The sequence below is a fragment of the Argopecten irradians genome, chromosome 11 (genome assembly GCF_041381155.1).
Source record: "Argopecten irradians isolate NY chromosome 11, Ai_NY, whole genome shotgun sequence".
Taxonomy (NCBI): domain Eukaryota; kingdom Metazoa; phylum Mollusca; class Bivalvia; order Pectinida; family Pectinidae; genus Argopecten; species Argopecten irradians.
This window is the reverse complement of record NC_091144.1, coordinates 10,957,849-10,981,438: the sequence shown is the minus strand read 5'-3', so window position 1 is coordinate 10,981,438 and position 23,590 is coordinate 10,957,849. Positions and strand designations below refer to the sequence as shown.

General features: G+C 36.8%; 1 protein-coding gene across 1 annotated transcript; it reads left to right on the top strand.

Annotated features, from left to right (window-relative positions):
- The first annotated feature begins 220 nt into the window (after positions 1–220).
- LOC138335770 (homeobox protein vent1-like) lies at positions 221–2,360 on the top strand. The gene is made up of 3 exons (XM_069284935.1): positions 221–808; positions 1,315–1,478; positions 1,804–2,360. The coding sequence occupies exons 1-3, from the start codon at positions 433–435 to the stop codon at positions 2,233–2,235; spliced, it is 972 nt and encodes a 323-aa protein (XP_069141036.1). The 5' UTR covers positions 221–432; the 3' UTR covers positions 2,236–2,360.
- Positions 2,361–23,590: the final 21,230 nt, after the last annotated feature.

Here is a 23,590-nt window from a genome sequence, read left to right as displayed (position 1 = left end):
TATTTTGTTTATACTACTCGTTACATCTGACTGCTTTGAGAAACAATATGGTGTGTTTATCTATAATTTGTGATTACAACTGTCGTCCCTGAAATAGAAGGTGTCAGAATTACGTGAATGGTGTTTACAATGGAGATCTGTAATTAGAGACCCTGTTATAAGTCCACTGCTAAACGTAACAAGCTCATAACAGATTGTTCCCTTCCAGGTGACGCACGCGCTTACGGTTTTCAATAAGGTTCATAAAAATCTGACTAGTGACACAACAGCTTGGATTGGACGCTTAGAGTAAAACAGCAAAGCGGAGCTCCGAGAAAACATTGTGACAGAAATCATTCGACAACAATATTATATATCAGTGCAGCATCATAGTTTTTGTCAGAAATCACAGGATTTTTTACTTCGCATTCAAAGTTTGGTGACACCCCGGAAATGGTGCTTGAAGTCAACACCAGTATGGTGTACAAAAAACAAGCGTTTACCATCGAGAACCTTGCCAAAAGTAGCAGGGAAGAAAACCACGGCAAGAAATCTGAAACATTATTCAACGGTATTAACACAACTTTGGAAGGAATCGTGTTTGGATATTTCCCTACATCGTCTATTCCATCACCGGAGCCTGATCGACTCACTCCCCTCTCTGATCCCGGCTACAAATCACTCAACAACACGCCGCCAAAATCTGAGGAGACTCCGCTGAAACGCAGGCGCTGTAGCTCTGGAAGTGACGAACAGTCACTCCCAACTATCCCCAGCAGCAGTAGCCACAGTGACGTCAGCTATGATTCCATTAGTCCATACACTTCCGGTATGTTTAATATTTTAATGAAAAAATACAAATATTCATTATATTCAGACAACTTTTTGTATTAAAATAACTTTTCTAACGAAATACTTTTAATGCTCAAGTGCAATGCAATATGATATTTCGATAATTACATAAGGTGGAGCAAAAACAAATGCTGATTTATATTTCTAGTTGGAGCATGGTCATACATTAAGTTTTTGAAAGTATAAAATCTCCAATATCTCAAGGACAAATATATGGTATTACATACACGTATAAGCCATTATGTACAAGAAAACATTCCTGAATAGAAAATTACGGAGTTCCATCAAAACCACTGATCCACATGTTACATCTTTGATACGGATAGTATTCTCAAAATTGTAATACTAAATCTAGTGTAATGGCGGATCTAATATCGATGTATATCTTGATGCAGCATAACAATCCACAAATTTGTTGGTGTATTGATACCCTTTTCAGTATGTAGATATTTTGATAATGTGTGCTTTGTTATATTTGTACAGACACGGATACTTGCCTGGATGACCAGAACCGTCGTAAGAAAGCCCGTACAGCCTTTTCTACAGAACAGGTGTACGGACTGGAACAGCGATACCAAGTACAGAAATATCTGCCCTCGTCAGAGAGAAGTAGACTGGCCAAAAAACTCGCTCTTACTGACCAACAGGTGTGTAACTGTAAGATAATGCAATTTATCTATCAATATTTTGAGATGTACGTACGTCTTTCAAAATTATGGCTTAAAACATCATAAGGGCCTGGTGGTAAATTGAACCCGTTGTGACCAATATTTATAGAGACACGCACAGTCATACAATTTATACAACAGTTTTTAAAACCCCTTTGGCTTCTTGAGGCGTATTCTGGTATCGGTCATTGTATTGACGAGGTTCATTTTTGTAATTCAACACACATAAATAAACAACTAAATAGAATCAATAGCGATGACGATCCAAACTTAAAATAACTAAAGATATTTTGATTTATTGCAGGTAAAAACATGGTTCCAAAATCGACGCATGAAGGAAAAGCGCCATCAACGAGATGAAGAACAGACACGCAACTTTTATTTGCCAACGGGTGGCGTAGACATCGCTCAGCTGCACGCGATGGGGATGCCATGCCCGCCTCCATATACCACTCAAACACCAAACTTCGGGCAACTTTTTCCGTCACCTATCAACAGTGCGATGTCTGGATACCAACTCAACTCTTCAATGCATTCCACAGTACCATCTTCAAATGGACCCGATCGCCTACATCCAGGGTTAGGATATTCTCCTGTCCTCGGACCGCTTCCGATGTTTCCTTCCCAATCCACGTCTTCCCGACATGCACCTGTGGTACCAGCACCTCTTACCAGTACGCCTGTAGCGAAATCTCTGACGTACTTTTCCGACACCAGGGGGCGTTCTCCAGCATAAAAGTCTCTTAAACTGTGACTGCAATTTCAATATACATGTAGATGCAGTGATTTGTTAATTGTTTTCTATAATATTTGTTTAACAGTTGTTATTTATATTTGTTACATTATATGGTTTTGCTTGTGCCAAAGTGAAAGAAAACCCACACGTTTCTTGAATAAATAATTAATGAAGTATTTATATTGTACGTATTTTTAATACATTTACATCGTCGGCTGTTACATCAAGTGTCATAAACAGAAACATACATGTTTAAGGGATATTCGAAACTCTAGCAGTTTTGCAATTGACAGAAAATTCCACGTATGTGCCAATGTTTCAAGATGCAATCTTCTTCATAAAGTTGCATCTTTTCATGATGGCAAAAATCATTAAGAAATTTTAATCGAATAAAATGGTAACATCATATCAAACAATATCTGCAAAACCAACGTATTTATCGAATATCTAGTGAATATTGAACGTTTACCGTGGCATAGGTATGGAAACATCACAATTTTCTCTGTTGGATCCAGCGCTTTTCTACCATGGCTGGGAGCGGACATGAAATAAAATTATTGCGTGGGAACGAAATATTATTGCGTGCGAAAGAAATATTATTGCGTGGGAACGAAATATTATTGCGTTCGAACGAAATATTATTGTCTGGGAACGAAATATTATTGCGTATGAACGAACTATTATTGTTTCGTTTGAACGCAATAATACAGTATTTCGTTCGCACGCAATAATATTTCGTTCCCACGCAATAATATTTCGTTCCCACGCAATAATTTTATGTATTTCATGTCCGCTCCCAGCCACCGTACTTTTCACATTCGAATTGTTTTATTTTGAAGAGGCTTAATTACTTTCCAATAGCAAACAGTATCGGTTTAATACAAAATGATCATAATTTTATTTTGATAGTAGATACACACATATATATTTTCCAATCAGTTGGTAGCAAATATGTCATTCTTTGGAGATCGAGGTTACGTTTGTTGGCGCAATTTTGTAAGGCTAAAGAAGAAAATGACGTCATGAAAAGCTTTAAGTGTAGATATATTCTTACGCACTTTTAAAAGTAGAATACGGACAAAAAACATTTTAAATCAAAAGAAAATTCAGAATATTTCCTATTACTAGATACAATTTCCTAGTTATTAATGGCAAACCCCAATAAAATCCAACGGGAAAATGATGTTTCCATACTTATAATACGGTACTGTAGTTGAGTAAGCGTAAACCTACAAATTGGAGATTTCTCAACGCTTTATGATGTTCCTCTATCAGAGTTACGCCCCTTTACCTAGCTTCTGGATTTAGATATATAAACACAAGATTCCTAGAATCAGGTTGGTTTTCCGTGAATTTATTCTCGTAAATGTTTTTAGTATTTCTCTTGACTGTGTAAGTTATAACAATTTCAAAATTGTAGCATCAAAACTTTATCTTGGCATAATAATCCAAGACGACCTCAGACGGAACACTCACATTGCCAATTCTGTACTTACGCTTATCGGAGAAGACGACGTGAATTGCGCTCATAAAATAATGACGTAACAATCGATAACTATCCGCAAGGCAGGCATCTCTGTAATATGCAAAGACGGACTACTCCCAAAACACCAACTCCAGGCTTGGGTCCCTCTATGGCAAGCCAACATGACATTTATTCAAAGAGTTAAGTCAATCCATAATTTCACCGCATAAAAATAAGATATCTTGATTGAAATTTAAGATATCTTACATAGTATATGAGTAGAGAGACTTCATTTCTGGGCCTTTGTTGTAATCTCGTTCCTTTATAAGATATCTTATACAGCAACGATATTTCATTTATATAAGATATATGAGATATCTCTTTTTTTTAATTAATCATATATAGATTTATCTTATATCTTATAAGATATCTCATTTAAGTTATCTTTATAAGATATCTGATTTAATATATAAGATAGCTTATATAATTGAAATCTCGTTGCTTTATAAGATATCTTATAAAGGAACGAGATTTCAACAAAGGCCCAGATATGAAGTCTCCCTACCCGGAAGTCATAGAGAGCTGTAATGTATACTACTACTCGTTCAGCCAGACTCTTGTTGGCTTTGCATGCTACGCCAGTATCAAGCGTTTGGTTGAACTAGACAAAAGTATGCAAGTATAGATAGGTCACCATTATAGCCAATATATTTATTGTCGCAATGTTCGAATTGGCAACTAGAGTGATGGGAATTAACTACTTCTGTATTTTCAATACATCGTTGAATGCAACCAAACATCGGTTGATTCTCCCCTTTCAGTGCCATCTCTGTCATTGCGAACGATTCTAAGATGTGTCCCGAAGTGCCCCGAATGATGCTCGAGGGAGAAATCAGTTTCTGGTTGTAAATGCTACGAAATCTCATTCTATATACGATGTCTTATATAGCAACGAGATTTCAATTATATAAGATATCTTATATATTAATTAAGATATCTAATATACGATATAAGATATCTTCTATAAAAATTAAAGATGTTCCACCGCCGATGGACCATAAAAATACTCATCATTTGAACTATAATTGGTGTTTAATCGTGTATATGTATGTCTAATTAACACAAAAAATAATATGAAATAATTTTTTTCATATTCACGGATATCACGGATTATTTTCGGAATGCAAAAAATTATTTTTGATATTTTTATCTTGAAGTGAAATGAGAAGCTCAAACTTTTCAATTTTTTGTAACCGAAGAAAAATACTTAATCGCCTGCTCCTGTATTTGATAGAGAAAAAAATGCCGTTTGTCAGCGGTGGAGCATCTTTAAATAAGATATCTTAAAAACCATATGAAATATCTTATATACATATATAAGATATCTCATTTAATTTTTATATGAGATATCTTATATACTTTATAAGATATCTTACATGTTATATAAGATATCTTATATATTTTATAAGATATCTTATATAGATAAAAGATATCCCATATATATAAGATATCTTATATAATTATGTAAGATATCTTATATAATTCGATTAAATACGGGAAAGGCCTTGCTCCTTCAATAAATGTAAAATTGGCTTGCCATATCCCTCCGAACAGAAACCTACGATACTGCCACAGAACTGCAAAATAATGTCATTGGTAAAAGTTATCATGGACTATGGCCCCACCGGACCTCAAATACCAAAGTGAATATTGACAAATCAGAGACAATTCAACACGTTTCATTACAGTTAGGTGAACTAATATGAATTAAGGCAAAGCCTTGTATGGCACAGCTCATAAGAAGTTGCATACATATTATCTTCATATTGGTTATGTGTAGAGCCAAATAAAAGTTTTCTATGGATAAATTTAGTGTAGTTTACATACGAATACATGTACATTGATATACATGTACAATGTACATGTTGTTTACATAATGATCGTTTTTTCTCTCTCAATTTTAAGCATTTCATATAGAAGTTAGTATTGTTAATCGATACTTGTAACTTGCTTGTGTTACCAATAAAAATTAACATCAGAGGAGGAAATGTAGCGGCCAGACTGGGATTCGAACTCGGAACCTCCGCACACTTGCCGAATGCTCAGTCAAACATGCAAGAAATATAAGCTATGAAGTAAATTATGACGTTTCTTCCTTCCTCTTATATGAACATTATTATGACGTGTACGATTCCTCCTTCCTCATACATGAACATGTAGATATTTTAACAAGCGAATGCCTTATCTACATCTTAATGTGTTGGCTTTGCTGATATAGGCTAGTTACAATGTACTGTCACGTTAACTAACTGATCATTAGTGTAAAATGCAACACTGACAATTATCATATTAAAGGCTAATTTATTTTCCATGTTAACAAACAGGATGCTGGCAAATATAAACGCGGGAATCGGTGGCATATCTTTTTGCGTCGTTTCGAATTCATGACGTAACGGAAAATGAGAACGGTTCCCTTTGGTGGCTGATTACGGCCATCTCGTGTTGTTGTGTTGTCGCCTTGTCGTGTTGTCGCCTTGTCGAGTTGTCGCGGTCTCAAACTGCGACAACCCGAGATTTAACAGTTAAAATGTCGACTTGTCGCGTTTTTGAACCGCGACAAGTCGACAACACGACAAGACGACAAGTCGACAACACGACAAGTCGACATTTCAAACACGCTAATTAGCGCGTACAGAATCTCGTGTTGTCGCGGTAAAATGTCGACTTGTCGTGTTGTCGAGTTGTCGACTTGTCGTGTTGTCGCCTTGTCGACTTGTCGTGTTGTCGAGTTGTCGACTTGTCGCCTTCCTGTTACAAATGCGCAAATCATATGAAATAGCCACTATCTTTGAATATAGAAAACTGAAGTCAGTGCTTGTGAATATTTGGTGTGTTTGTAATATATTCGATGTACAAAACTGTTTAAAAATCATATTTTCCTCATTGTTAACTCTTTTGAAAAGTATTATACTTAACGGAAATTATAATATTTAATTAAATAAATATTAACAAAACAAAGGATGTTGTCAGAACATTTTTAAAGGGACAATTCATTCTAAGAGAACATTAAAATTTGTACATATATCGGAAAAACCCAGTTCTGATGGAATTTAGATCAGTCGGTTTTACTGTGATGTGCCTGAAAAGCCCATGGTGGTGACATGTGTGTGAAATGTTCAAACTCGCTCGCTGTCCGCCATTACGCATTGTGGTCGAACTTCTTGTATGCCGAACCCTGTCCCTTGCTCGTAGAGTAATGCAACTTTTGTCTATAACTGCTCAAATCGCTCAGAATATAGTTTGTTTACCTTATTAGGTGAATTATCTTGCCTCAAAATCATTTTATCGCCTTCGCAGTGGTTATGTAGTTCATTTGTTTAACGTGCGTGACTTTGGCTCGGGTATAGGTACAGCGCCCATATTCTACCTGCTTCATCGTATTGATCAACGATTTGATATTTCAACGATATTAATTAAAATACTTAACAATGACGTGGAATTTGTCAATGTTTAACGTTATTTGTTTCATAAGAAATATAGAACAATACATTTATGCCATATTTCACTTCTTGGTTATGTAAAAGAATTAGCCTGAGTGAATTGTCCCTTTAAATATCCACGTGTAGTTGAAAGATAAACAAAATGCTAGCCAGTTAGAGTTTTTAAAGTAAAATCATGGTCGACATACACGACATGTTGTCAAATATTCAAATTGAACACGACAATTGCTGGTACCGCATAACTTTCGCGATATTCACGTTGCATATACATGTAGCATTTACACGGTAGAATTTTGTTTATCTTTCAACTACACGTGGATATTTAAAAATAAAACCGGAAGCGAAGTTGATTGGCTGCCGTTTGCTCTACTAAATGTGTATACGGCGGCCATTACAAATGTGTGAAATAGAAGGGTCTCGGAAGTATTTCATTATACACAGTTGTTTAATTTCATAAATGGGATGTAACATGGGGGCAAAGGAGCACATAAGATCGCAATATAAAGGTATGTGTACGTTTTCCCGGCATTGCACGGACGATATATTAGAAATATGCCGCTGACGTAGCGTAGGCCAAATCTGGCCTACGATTTCACATTTTTAAGAGGTACCGCGAGCTGACTTTATCTATTAGGCAAAAAAAAAAATAATAAAAAAGCCTAATAATATAGGCAGGTTTAGCGGACTAGCCATTTCCCACTTTACAGCTAGATTTTCAATCTCTCCCAGAGTGCATTGCGGTTACCCTTCATTTAATGAAGGGTAACCGCAACACTATGGGAGAGATTGCTAGATTTTGTCGGATTCGAAGGTTTTCAGAGCGTAGTATTTCAACGTTACCATGACTACATTTATTTACACACACACAGAGTTTCGCTTGTGGCCCTTCGGGACGCGAGGAGCTGCGCTCTTAATATAAGTCAATATATTGATCGTAAAATAAGAAATTTGTTGTTCATATTACTTTCGGTAATTGACGTATCACCAGCTGCACATGACTTTATAATTACATTTTGTATTGTGTATGCTACAACATTACTTTTGCTCCGACATTGAATAGATTCACGTGCGTTTGCGTGCACGAGACGTAGCTATACTTCCAGGCGATTAACTTAACATTTTTTCCACCTTTACTTTTTTCCACCTTACATGTACTTATCTCTGGAAAATCAATAAAAATAGCTTGTATAACAAATGAGTCTGACGAAATAGTTGCAGGCATTGCATGGACTGAAAAAAAAACGAATTAAATCGCGGTCAATTTTATAAGGAAATGCAAACACAACGATTTTGTTTCATACAATACTTGAAATTGAGTTGTTATATGTTTTAAGATAACATGTTCATTGCAAGTATATTCAGTCATCAATACTAGTAGATGTTTAGAGCCCATTACGTACTAAACCACGAAAGGGATCTGCAGTCCAAAAGCGCTGTGTGTCGATATTACGTGGGCAGACGTGGTCGTCTGAGCAGCAAGAACAATGGCCTTATCATTAAACAACTATGTGCCAAATCTGAATTTGTATTTTTATCGTGGTTGCATTTTTTACAAATTGAATTTTTAAAGGAGAAATGCCTGTCGCTCTAAACAAATTATGAAATACACGTACATTTTTTGTTGTAATTATGACATATGATAATATTAAAGATGCTCCACCGCCGACAAAGCATAAATGATATTCATCACCTGAACAATAATTGGTGTTTGATCATGTATATATATGTCTAATTAATACAAAAAAATAATATAAAATAATTTATTTAGCCTTTGGTGCATGCGCAATCAGTACTTCCTTCCATATAGATATAGTGACACGGATTTTTTTCGGGATGCAATTAATTATTTTTCATGCTTTTAACTTGAAGTAAAATTAGAAGCTCAAACTTTTTAATGTTGGTAATGGTGTAAAGTAAGTAACTTTTGTAACTGAAGAAAAATACTAAATCGTCTGCTCCTGTTTTTGAAAGTGAAAAAATACCATTGTCAGTGGTGGAGCATCTTTAAGAGACTTTGTTTTTTGCAAAGTTAAATATTTTCAGGAATTGACGATGACCAATAGACAACTAGCACAGTCTGTACCTAGCTTGTGTTGCCGATAGTTTAGATGAATGATTCAGAGAATGAGTTTTGACATACATGTATATATTATATATATACCATTGCCATGTCAGATAAATTGTCTTTTTGATTGACCAGTGAAAATAATCGTGTATTGCGCACTCGATATCACTTCTTTGCTTTACAAAGTATATTATGTAACTGCAAATCAACGAAATGCCATCAATAAAATATGAGAAATTTTGGGGTTCATATATTATTAAATAGAACATTTAGTCATTGGGCTACACACGTTGCCATACTTTCTGATAAGAAATTTAAGAACAATGCCAATGGTGATTTAAAGGGAAACTTAAAAGACTTATTAGAAAATAAAAATAGATATGAAATATTTATAAGAAATAATTGATGAAAGTTTCAAATTTATATGACAAAAAAAATGGGTAGTTTCTGCACCTGTTTATGCCTGTAAATCACATACATTCAAACAATTAAAGGATTGTTAAATTGCATTTATTGGAGATATATATGCCACCCATATTGCATTTATATCTCCAATAAATGTAATCTAACAATCCTTTAATTATTATATTTACATTTTGCTTTCTAGTTCAAAGTAAAAGATAATTTAAATACGAGTGAACATTTAATTTCCCGCTTCAGCCATTTAACCTCAACAGCCAAGTTCAATGTGATAACAAATAGTCCCTAACAAAAATTGAAAAGATAACAAAATTTCTATGTTTATCAATAGCTTTTCAGTTTGTCCATACATTTAAAAGATTTTTTTTAAAGTTTCATAACCAAACTAGTTTATTCAACCACAATGTCAATTTTCCCACGCGGACTAACATGGTGTCAGTATACAAGCCTCACATCCATTTATATAGATATTATTACACCAAGTCTGCATTTATTGGCACATAATGCAGATCACTGGCGATTATCATTAGAATAATGGGAGTCGCTGTGTCAAAATGTAAATATAATGATAAAATACACTGTAATAGCTATACAGTGGACCCTCGATAATCCGGACACCTTCGTTCCCAGTCTAAACCGTCCGGATTACGAGTTTTCCGGACTGCCGAATTCCGTGCTCTTAGTCAATTAAATTGTCACGTACGAGTTACTCCCCTTGACCTTGTAATCGATGACAGGCTTTTATGTGATATACGTGTATTATAATCAATACTTCGTTTGCTATGTTTTATAGGTATTTATATATCATTACGTTAAGAATAATAAATAAACGTATTTCTTTTTCAAAATACGAAACCTAAAGCCATAGTTAAAGGGACAATTCACTCAGGCTAATTCTTTTACATAACCAAGAAGCAAAATATGACATAAAAGTATTGTTCTACATTTCTTATAAAACATATGACATAAAATATTGACAAATTCCACGTCATTATTTGGTATTTTAATTGATACAGTTGTAATTACAAATCGTTGATCAATACGATTAAGCAGGTACAATATGTACACTGTACCCATATCCGAGCCAAAGTCACGCACGTTAAACAAATGAACTACATAACCACTGTGGATGTGATAAAATTATTTTTAGGCAAGACAATTCACCTAATAAGGTAAACACATAACTGTCAGAGCGATTGGAGCAGTTCTAGACAAAAGTAGCATTACTCTACGAGCAAGGGACAGGGTTCGGCATACAAGATGTTCGACCACAACGTGTAATGGCGGACAGCGAGCGAATTTGAACATTACACACGCATTTCACCACCATGGGCTTTTCTGGCATATCACAGAAAAAGTGACTGGTCTAATTTCCATTAGAACTGGGTTTTATCCGATATATGTATAAATTTTAATTTTTCTCTTAGACTGAATTGTCCCTTTAAGTATATGCTATGTATGCATATAGCTACGTATCCAACTCTTGATCTGTCGTATGGCAAATTGCCTAACCAAATATCAATGTCATCTACGTTCTTGGCATGAAAAACTATGATAACAATAGTTGTGAACACTTTAGGATCTCATATAATTGTTATTTTGGATAATGTGTGTTTTAATGACAATCTCTACAAGTCTTTGCTTTCTGACTTACAGACGTATGTAACAACCACGCGCCGTTCACGTCTAACTTCGTGCACAATGTCACACACTTTATGGCATGTGCCGGGCGCCGTAGAATTAGAATAGATTTACATACATTTAAAATTCTTATTAATTTTGTAAGTATTATCTCACTTTATTGTATCTGATACTCATATCGATATATTCTGCATGCGAAACATGTAAGGTATCTACAGCATACGTACCCGTACCCAAGCTCAAACTTCATGTTTAAAAAGCGTGTGGCTAAAAATATATATTGCGTATCTCAATCAACACTGAAGTTTGATCTCCTATAGAAAACCAATGAACCGTTACATGACTGCATGTACCCGTGTGGAAGGTGTTCAGGTAAACGCCCGTGGCTATGACCTGGCAGCCGTCGTTATGACAACACACTCAGTGTCAAATGATAGTGTGTATTGTACACATGACTGAGATGGCCTTGGATTTTCTCGGCACGTGGCGACAACAAATTGTCCGGATTATTGCGGGAATTTATTAACGAAAATTACGTTCCGTTCCCAAAATGGAGTTCCGGATTCGGAATACGAATTTCCGGACTAGTGAGTATAAATAACGTTACGGAAATCCGTTCCCTGACATTTCCGTCCGGATTGTGAGTTTTCCGGACTATCGGCGTCCGGATTATCGCGGGTCCACTGTAGTTACATGTATAGCTAGAAATTTGTTTGTATGCACACACTTCCTTTTTCCTACAATGAATAAATCAAATAAATATACATATGGGATTTAAGGTACATGTACATAACTGCATTTGTAATGTCTCAGTTGTAATGTCTCAGTTGGACAACTAATTAATAAAAGGTCAATTAAAATTATACGGTAAAGTAATATTCTGTGTGATTCAATTTGCTGTCACTTTACTTTCATTTTATGAGTCACTCATTCATGCACGTAGGTGCAACAAAGAAGTAGCGCTGATCATGATTTCATTTATGATGCTGGTTTCGATACTCATTACCTTCATCAGTCACAGTGTTAGAGTAAAGGCATGTAAAATTAGCATGTTATTTCAACTTAAATGGTCACTGGTATGTCATGGTGTTCATTTTGTAAGTTAATTGTTGGTATTGAGTTGTCAAAACTGTAGAAAAGTTTCGAATTTGTGGTATATACATAGATATCCATAATTAAACCATTTAAAGATGTGCCGATTCATGATCATTTAGATAGCAGAACTTGAAACATAAACATTGCATTTTGTTTTGCTGATGTTTCAGCCCCTTCAGGCAACTGTGCTTATATTTTAATATTTGGATACAAGAGTTTTGATGGTATACATATATTTGTACCTATAATATTGTAGCTAATAACTAGCATCACGAACAATATTAAGTACTGACTGGTTTAATTTGCCCTTAGCAAGTGACACAGGGCCATGAATTTTTAAAGAAATCACTGCCCAATTAAAAAAAAAAAAAAAAAAAAAAAAAACCTTTCGGAATAACAGACGTGCTGAGATAATAACTTCAGACAATACAAACTAAAAGGTTTGGGGGTTTGGGTGAGGCTAGTATAGTAAGTTGCATTGGGATTCCTAGAAAAGGAGGAGGGGGTCAGTGAAACAGGATGCCTTGATTGCATTGTATTGGGAGAGTCGGTATAGACCGTCTCTTGTGGCAGGATCCTAGGGATTCGGACTCGCATGCAATCAAATCTGACTTCAATCTAGTTCTAGGTTTGGTCTCATCCATGATTTACCATGGGGGGGACAGGAATTTTAGTCCACTCCCGAGGAAAACCGGGTGGGACATGGTGGGCTCTGTTAGGTCTCATCCATGTTTACCATGGGGAGACAAGAATTTTAGTTTAAAACTAAAATCAGTTCACTCCTGAGGTACCAGGTGGGACGACTTTTACCCAAGGGACAGCAACAGATTTATAGATGGCATATCTATATAATGTGATATATGTATATAGATACAAGGCTGATATGCACAGTGCTGATATGCACAAAATGACAGTGCATCAACTGGATTGTCGTACGATTGCTCTCACTCAAAATTACTTTGGGGAGATATGAGACCAACCCGTGCTTTACCTGGGGGGTGCTGATGTGCCATTATAAGTGTATGTTATACACAGGCGGTCAGTTCCGTGTTCTTAGGATCCTTCCTGACATTGCTATGGCCTAAATAAGTGCAAATATGGTAAGGGGGAAGATTAGATGTACCTTAAATTAAATTGTGGTTTTTCATGGGAGAAGGTATGTTTTGCAGGCACTAGTTCGTAGTTGTAGGATACCGATAATGAATAAAGCTTGGTGTAAGTATATTTATGGCATTCATTGTTTTGGTTTTAAATAGATATTACTACACCAAGTCTGCATTTATTGGCACATAATGCAGATCACGATTATCATTAGAGTAATGGAAGTCGCTGTGGCAAAATGTAAATATAATGATAAAATACACTGTCCGACATTTTTGGTGTTCGACTCAAGATCAAATCAAATTATCAAATGAAATGCTGTGTCTATTGGTAAAGTGAGGAAATTCAGCTTTAAGTTTTATGCCGTAATAACAAAAAATGAATTCTCACATCAGTTTGAAGTGACAAAATTTGACCTGGTCTCACAGTGAAATGTACCGCGTTTGTTACTATTCACGACCGGACTTGGCAAAATATGTAAACGAGAAAGTTATCAAAGGAAGAAAACTCTAGAAACTTAAAACTTCGTTTAGTATGTAGACAGCGTTTTTCGTAACGGGGTAACCGGAATTAGGACGGTAAGATGTGTTAAAAATGTCCGACTCTAGATCGTGTCCGACTTAATATCAATACTTATCATAATTATGATAGCCTAAGTAGTGTTTTAATTAAAGATGCTCCACCGCCGACATAGCATAAATGATATTCATTATTTGAACAATAATTGGTGTATTATCGTGTAAATATATGTCTAATCAACACAAAAAATGATATAAAATAATTTATTTTGCCGTTGGTGCATGCGCAATCAGTACTTCATTCCATATAGGATATAGTGCAACGGAATTTTTTCGGGATGCAATTAATTATTTTTCATATTTTTAACTTGAAGTAAAATTAGAAGCTCAAACTTTTCAATGTTGGTAATGGTGTAAAGTAAGTAACTTTTGTAGCTGAAGAAAAATACTAAAACGTCTTCTCCTGTTTTTGATAGTGAAAAAATACCATTTGTCAGCGGTGGAGCATCTTTAATATACTTGTATTTTCTCTAGTTTTTCCGTAATTACTTACTCGTACAAAGCTTTAGCTTATAACATTGCTAAGAAACATTCTGGATGCAGAAACTGAAGAGTTATGTTATAAACGATTCTCAAAGTTTATTACTATGAATATGTATGGTGGCCGGGGTGAATTTATTAGGTTAGGTAAATTATCATATCCTTTAAAACCTAATTAAAACCTTCCATCAATTCTACATTGTCTGCTAGACGTTTATTAGCGAATAAATTAAGGTACATTTGCAATAATCAGATGTACATGTACCAATATATGACAGATTTGTTGCCTTAATTATATATTGTCTTAAAGCGCATTTATATTCATAATGATTATGAGAGAGAGTCATTTATGTTATGCTTTTTGCATTAATAAAAATGTATTATGGACACCTACGCGAGGCTGCGCTATGCATTATACATGTACATGTCAAACGATATGTTGGTGAATTTTTATGGCCCATTATGGTGGCCCCAATTTCTCGAAACGAAAATACAGAATTGTGTTATAGTTTAAATCTGTCTGCTTCATTATTTTGTTACTTATATGAAAAAGACTTAAGTCAGAGAAATCGTGTATGCCATTTCAAATAATTATGTAACTGTGTTACGTTACTAGCAAAACTATTAGTCAATCAAAATGTTACACTTACGCCGATACTGTTCCCTGATTGGTTGACCAATCATAAACGTTTTGCAAACTGATCGTCGCCGAGCTGTGTGGGAGATCAAAGGGATCCACACTATTTACCGTTACGAGTTTTGCTAATAATCCATGCAGAACTCTATGACAAGTAGCAATTATAGGATTAACCTCTATTTCCCCTATTAAGCCCCGCCCCTCAAGCCCCAGGGAGGCCTAATTTAGTTACAATCCATGCAGATCTCTATGACTAGTAGCGATTTATAGGATTTACCTCTATTTCCCCTATTAAGCCCCGCCCCTCAAGCCCCAGGGGGGTCAGAGCCAAGATTTATAGAAACTCTATTCCCCTTCCACCAAGGATGCTTTAGGCCATATTTGGTAACATTAAATGCAGAACTCTATGACTAGTAGCGATTTATAGGATTTACCTCTATGTCCACTATTGGGCCCGCCCCTCCCACCCTAGGGGAGTCATAGCCAAGATTTATACAAACTCTATTCCCCTTCCCCCAAGGATGTTTGTGGCCTAATTTGGTTACAATCCATGCAGAACTCTATGACTAGTAGCAATTTATAAGATTTACCTCTATTTCCCCTATTGGGCCCCGTCCCTCCCGCCCTAGGGGGGGGATCAGAGCCAAGATTTATACAAATTCTATTCCCCTTCCCCCAAGGATGGTTGTGGCCTAATTTGGTTACAATCCATGCAGAACTCTATGACTATTAGCAATTTATAGGATTTACCTCTATGTCCCCTATTGGGCCCCGCCCCTCCTGCCCCAGGGGGGGTCAGAGCCAAGATTTATACAAGTTCTGTTCCCCTTCCCCCAAGGATGTTTGTGGCTTAATTTGGTTATAATCTATGCAGAACTCTATGACTAGTAGTGATTTATAGGATTTACCTCTATTTCCCCTATTGGGCCCCGTCCCTCCCGCCCTAGGGGGGTCAGAGCCAAAATTTATACAAGTTCTATTCCCCTTCCCCCAAGGATGTTTGTGGCCAAATTTGGTTACAATCCATGCAGAACTCTATGACTAGTAGCGATTTAAAGGAAATGTTGACGGACAGATGGACGGACGACGGACGCCGCGCCATGACATAAGCTCACCGGCCCTTCGGGCCTGGTGAGCTAAAAATACTAAAATTTGTTCCTCTTTTGCCAAGGATAATTCTGGCCAAATTTGGTTACAATCCCCTTCCCCCAAGGATGTAAGATTTATACAAACTCTGTTCCTCTTCCTCCAATGATGTTTGTGGCCTAATTTGGTTACAATCCATGCAGAACTCTATGACTAGTAGTGATTTATAGGATTTACCTCTATTTCCCCTATTGGGCCCCGTCCCTCCCGCCCTAGGGGGGGGGGGGGGGGTCAGAGCCAAGATTTATACAAACTTTGTTCCCCTCCCCCCAAGGATGTGTGTGGCCTAATTTGGTTACAATCCATGCAGAACTCTATGACGAGTAGCGATTTAAAGGAAATGTTGACGGACAGATGGACGGACGACGGACGCCGCGCCATGACTTGGGCCAGGTGAGCTAATAAATATATTCTTACACCTGGGTAATTTACATTGTTTTATAAATATATAAAGTCAATCCTCACACCTGGATAATTTTCATTGTTTTATAAATCTATAAAGTCAATCCTCATACCTGGATAATTTACATTGTTTTATAAATCTATAAAGTCAATCCTCACACCTGGGTAATTTACATTGTTTTATAAATCTATAAAGTCAATCCTCACACCTGGGTAATTCACATTGTTTTATAAATATATAAAGTCAATCCTCATTCCTGGGTAATTTACATTGTTTTATAAATCTATAAAGTCCTGTGATATTCTTACTTATATGTGTGATTTATATGTTTATTTATGTGTTTTAATTGAAGTAATTGCCAAAACATAAAACGATCAATTATCGAAAGTTCATTAAAATAAACTTGAATAATGTTTACATTCACATCTACCCAATAAAGAGTTTTAGGATTGTTTTGTTGTGCATCTGGAAAATAACACAATCAGGAAATGACATACATACCATTTAACACCAAAACGTGAATACCTAAATATGTTGATTCTGTTAGTAATAACAAGATTGGGTACACAGGCACTGATGAAGGGAATATGCAGTATATATGGCAATGTTTTAACCATGATATGATGCATAAGGCAACTCTCAAATCACTTGTTTTTAAAATAATGGAAATGGATGGCTAAATTGTATACACAGGCAGACTGGCTTAATTAATTTCTCATAAAAAAGCCTCACATGAAATGTACCTGAAAATATAGATTTTACATGCAAATTTGGGCTTGATGCATTAGGTTTTATTACCAGGATCATTTTAGGACTGGGTCCTATGTGTCAAATGTGTGGATTTCAGTATGTGTTAGGAGGCTGCAGTACATTTCTCCAATGTGTTGTGATGTTTGGATTCAGTATGTGTTAGGAGGCTGCAGTATATTTCTCCAATGTGTTGTGATGTGTGAATTCAGTATGTGTTGTGTTAGGAGGCTGCAGTACATTTCTCCAATGTGTTGTGATGTGTGGATTTCAGTATGTGTTAGGAGGCTGTAGTATATTTCTCCAATGCGTTGTGATGTGTGGATTTCAGTATGTGTTAGGAGGCTGCAGTATATTTCTCCAGTGTGTTGTGATGTGTGGATTTCAGTGTGTGTTAGGAGGCTGTAGCATATTTCTCCAATGTGTTGTGATGTGTGGATTTCTGTATGTTTTAGGAGGCTGCAGTATATTTGTGTTGTGATTCTTGTATAGTGTTATGTCACTGAAGCTGCCACAAGTACATCCCACCGGTCACATCATACTATTATTGGGAAAACTAACCCTCCCATTACCTTTATGATGACCGCTAAGCAAGAGAAGAAACTACCACTTTCTAGACTATTGTGTGTCTCGGACAAGTCCTTCTGCACCGGTGTGGAGCTTAACTGAAAGCCAAATGTGAAGTGGCGTCAAGGGAGACGTTAGGAAACTTAGGAAAGTCCATTATGAAGAAAAGATAAGATTTATTCTGCTTCAGGACAATCTTATGGCCTCTATACCAGACTCGTATAAATACATTAATAACACGTGGCACGCTTTCCAGTCATCGCTCATATTTTAGCGTTCTGCCGAACAGCATGGATACATTTTGTAGATCCGGCCTTCGGCTGCCACTTGCTGAAGGGTAAATTGCGCTCCATTGTGCTGTATAGTTTAATATTTGCCTACTTTGTCCCGCATTATTGTTCGTATCCTATTATGTAATCGTGTTCGTTTTGTATGTCTTGATAAAGGGGCAGATCAATTTGACAATTTGATTTTGAATTTGATTTGACAGCAAACAGGGAGTGGGACGACTGGTTCACCCGTTGTCAGTATAATGTGACCGGGTGGGGTATTTTGCTTGGTGTCTTCGGCGGCATGCTTCAGTGTTATAGCACTAAAAAAAGGGCAACAGTTCCACTATACAAGAAGACACAACATGAATATACCAGTCTTCCAAAGCTCGCACCTCGCACAACATACACACAACACACTGCATACATGGGAGGCCGTCCTCACATGACCCTGGCTGTTAATAGGACATTAAAATAATCAAACAAACAAACAAACAAAACCTTTAAGCTGAGCGCTGAGCAGGAGCAGAAACTACCAATTTTATAGACTTTGGTGTGTCTCGGCCAGGGGACAGAACCCATAGCCTTCCTCACTGGGGCGAACGCTCAAAAGTGAGGCGGTGCCAAGGGAGGCATTAGGAAATATAAAGTCAGTTCGGAAGAAGAGAAAGATCCTAAATTTAGTCGTCTTTTACGATCATGCAATAGGGGTAGAAGGTACAATTCTAACGCCCTACCTGCAGGGATGCAGCTTTTCTTTTTCAGCTTAAAGGGAGTGGGACGACTGGTTCGTACTTTGTCAGTATAATGTGACCGGGTTGGGTGTGTTGCTTGTTGTCTTCGGCTGCATGCTTCAGTGATATAGCACTATAAAAAGGGCAACAGTACCACTATACAAGAAGACACATCAAGAACATACCGAAGTCTTCCAAAACACGCACCTTGCACAACATACACGGAACGCGCTGCATACATGGGAGGCGGTCCTTACACAACCATAGCTGTTAATAGGACGTTAATTAATCAAACAAGCAAACAAATCTTAACGTTCTTTTAAAAAGAAAAGTTAAAATCCTAAATTTAGTCGCTTTACCCACAGGGCATAAAATCGCATATTATATTTCACACGAAACAAGTTGTGAATTACGGTCATTTGATTCACCTAAAATTCATATTTTCATGTCATTCTTACGGGAATTTAATATGGTTTTGATCTTAAGATAAATTCATGTTAATTTCAGGCCAATTTCGGGTCGAAGTGACATTTTGACCGGTAACATTGACATGGTTTTGTTGCCCTCAGCTTACCTAAAGACACATTGCCAGTGATACCACTCTAGAGCACATATCATACAGCCATATTCAACGCAATTTAAATACAATAATTCCAACGACGAGACACTTTTGAAACATAACGCCTTGTCGACATTCAGCAAAATAATGTTCGATGAAAAAAACGGGTGACCATTCGACTCTCATGTTATGGAAGTAACAATCACCGCACATATGCAAACTGGCGTTACTAGTACCACAATGAGCATTTGCAGGGGAAATGCAATGCCGCAACCTTGAATCCATTGAAACTCTATAGAATAGGTCACTGATGACTAAAATGACGATAGTAATGTCAATTACCCGACATCATTTGAATATATGTGTTACATACGAGAAAGATTATTAAAAAAGTGCTTACCGTTTTCAATTGAACCTATTCGATTTGTGGGTTTTCTCGGTCTTTGAATAGTGACCATTTCCGAAACTGTCTTTTGGGAACCATGGTAGATAACTTATATACATCAGGAGATATACTGTGCAGATTGCAGGTGTGGAAGTATTCGCCCGTACTATGACGGAGAGCTGCAGGTAACACGTGCGTAATGACATTCATGCTCGCGGATATGACGACATTAGTAACAGATGTGTTTCTGCCTGGCCGACACCGGTATCAATCATTCCAATTCCACACAGATTTAATTCAAATTATTACAATTTTCATCATGATTATTCTAATAAAAACGAGCTTTCTGGGTGTCACACGTATTTCTCAAATTCTGACATGTCGGGTAAAAGGTCAACTATTACGGAAACCACCATTCGTTTAATTCGCTGATTAATTAGTTTCATCCCACGTGGAATCGACGATTGTGTTACTAAAGCTGGTGCATTTACTGTTCATTGACTAGACCCTTCAACGTGGGGATGTAAAGCTTATGGTACTTGTTTTTATTGATGGTAACTCTGCTATTTATCATAAATTTCTTAACTAGACGATTCTCTTTTATATAAATAAAATGCCAAAACCCTAGGAATCTTGATATCTAACATAAATTGTCTATTGTGCTCTATTTGATAGCAAAGAAAGATAATGTTTATAAATAGATACAGTACTTATTTCCTTCAATTTACACATTCTACCCAAGTGCAAACCTTTTTCCGGTCGAAAGTTCGAAAATGTTACGATGGTAATGCTGTCTCAATTCTACAGAAAAGCATCAAAACATTGCACTGAAGACAATGCATGGTTTTTAATTTTAGATTTTGATTTTTTCTTTGATTCAATTAACTTTCTATTAACAGCCAATGTCATGTAAGGACAGCCTCCCATGTATGTTGTGTGATGCGTGTATGAAGTGCGCAATGTGGTTTTTGTTTTGGGAGACTGCGGAATATTCGTGTCGTGTCTTCTTGTATAGTGGAACTGTTGCCCTTTTTATAGTGCTATATCCCTGCAGCATGCCGCCAAAGACACCTAGCATCACATTCCACCCGGTCACATTATATTGACAACGAGCGAACCAGTCGTCCCACTCCCTGTATGCTGAGCGCTAAGCAGAAGCAGAAACTACCAGTTTAAAAGACTTTGATGTGTCTCGGCCAGGGGTTAGGACCCAGAGCCTACCTCACAGGGGCGAGAGGTCAACCAAAACTGAGAGCCAAACGTGGTGTCGGGGGAAACGTAAGGAAGAAGAAAGTTAGTTAGGAAATGTCCTAAATTTAGTCGCCTTTCACATTGATTCAATAGAGTAAGAAGGTACAATTCTAATACCCTACCTGCAGAGCTTTAAGAAATTGACAAGGGAACAGTTTATCTATAAAGTAAATTGTGCCTTTGAAGTGATATGTTGATTCCAAGTTGATTTTTATTACAATATTCTTTGGCTAAATCTTATCATCTTTATTTATTCGGCGTTTTATCATACTCCTAAATGGAATGGCAAAGCTTTGATGAAATATCTATATGCCCACTACCCAACTGATATAAGGCTCCATAGAGTGTGTAACACATTACTAGTAAACCTGGATGATCCAGACACAAGGTGTTCAAATGATAACATACACGAGTAATGCATACTTATGCAAAAATTGGAACACAAAACACAAAGGACATTGAACTGTTTCGGCTATTTGTTTTGTCCACAGAAATGTTAAGAAATTAATGTAATATCCATAACATCCCTAATGGTGTTTTTTCTAGCTCTTCAGCAGCAATCTACGAACTATCAAAATTTGCCCACGAAGCAATTTTATCAACACTAAATGTGTAGTGACATCGAAGCCAACCCTTGAAATGCGATTTTTTTTAAATCAAAAGGTCCCAATGGCCAAATTAAAGCTGCACAGGAGGTCATAATAGGGTCCCAGTTTTTATCAGTATTAAAATAATGGTTTATGCAATCTGATATTATTTTCTCAAGATATAAATACCTTCAAACTATTAACATACGGAAACTTCCGTACGTTTTGTCACGATGTAAAGATGACGAAAGAAAATGTTGAAGTTGAACTTTGGAATTTAATGATGATAACTTTGACTTGACGGATGGCTATTCTGGAGTGTCCAGAATATAGCCGATGTGTTCCGTACAAAGTCGGAGACCTAACTGCTTTACAAATAAAATATTTCATGCTTAGATAATGTACATACAATAAAATTACAGAATTATGATTGACAGATATCGCTCATTGGCAGATTAATCAGCCGTGGTCAGTGTCCTTTAGGCAATTAGGATGGCCGTGACATTAATCCGGTTACGTTATAGAATGGAACTAAGTAAATTGCCAGAGGATATACACAGTTATCACACATATGGGGTTTTATCTTAAATGTCACAAACGTAAATATGATCACAAACGTAAATATGATCAAGAATATAACCTTAGGAATGTCAAATTACACACAATAGTATTAACTGATAATTGATGTTAAAATTTAGCAACTATTAACGCAAGTTCAAAGCACTTTAAAATTTATCACAAAATTCTTTGTGATAACTTCCTTCCGCTCCGGGAAAGACGCGTCCCGCGTCTTAATTAAACTGTCCTCTGTTTTGATGGAGTCTATTCGCTCGGTTTTCATAGGAAATGTGTGGTCGCTGGCGTCGTGAATTATTTTGTGGTTGGTTTGGTGGTCCGGGAAAAGTATTCGGTCTGGTAGTATTTGGAGCGCTGTAGTAACTAAGTTGTTTTTGGAGGCTTGTGATTTTGTTTTGTTTCTGTTTTAATTCCTCGTCCTTCTCCGAAATTTTGAACTTTAAATTCGCAATCTGTCGTTGTGTCTGTTCTTTTTGTTTCGCGGTTGTTTGTAATGTACTGATTGTTTCGTCTTTGCTTTTCATAATTTTCTTTCTGTTGTCCAATGCTTTTTCTAGTTCCTTTTTGGTTTCTCGGAATTTCCTGAGACGTTCAGAATCTCGCCGCCGTTTAGATGTTGACTTGGCCTTTTTGTTTGGTGCAGTGCGAATAACGGACTTACTGTCCGAAGAGTTTTTCGGGACAGGAACAGGATGGATAGGCAGTTGTCGCTGACTGGTCCAGGGATAATATCCTGTTGTACCAACATTTGTAGTACAATGTCCGGTTCGATTAAAACACATTCTCGAAAAGTGGCCAATGTTTCCACATCGGAAACAGTAACATCCGTTTGCTGGACAACACATCGGATGGTTTGGGGGGAAGTGGCCTCCACATCTATAGCATAATGCCATCCTGAATGGTTACAGTCAAAACGTTACCCTGGTTAACTCCAAAGTATGGCGAACACATTCTTGGTTAAAATCCAGTCCGTGTGATTCCGAATAGAGTTGGTCCTTCTTTGAGTTACTCGCGGGCAATACTTGCTTGGCAGTTGAGGTTTCGGGAAAGCGTACCCAGCGTAGAAGTGGGTACTACCAGGATTATCTCCACCAATTAACATACGGAAACTTCCGTACGTTTTGTCACGATGTAAAGATGACGAAAGAA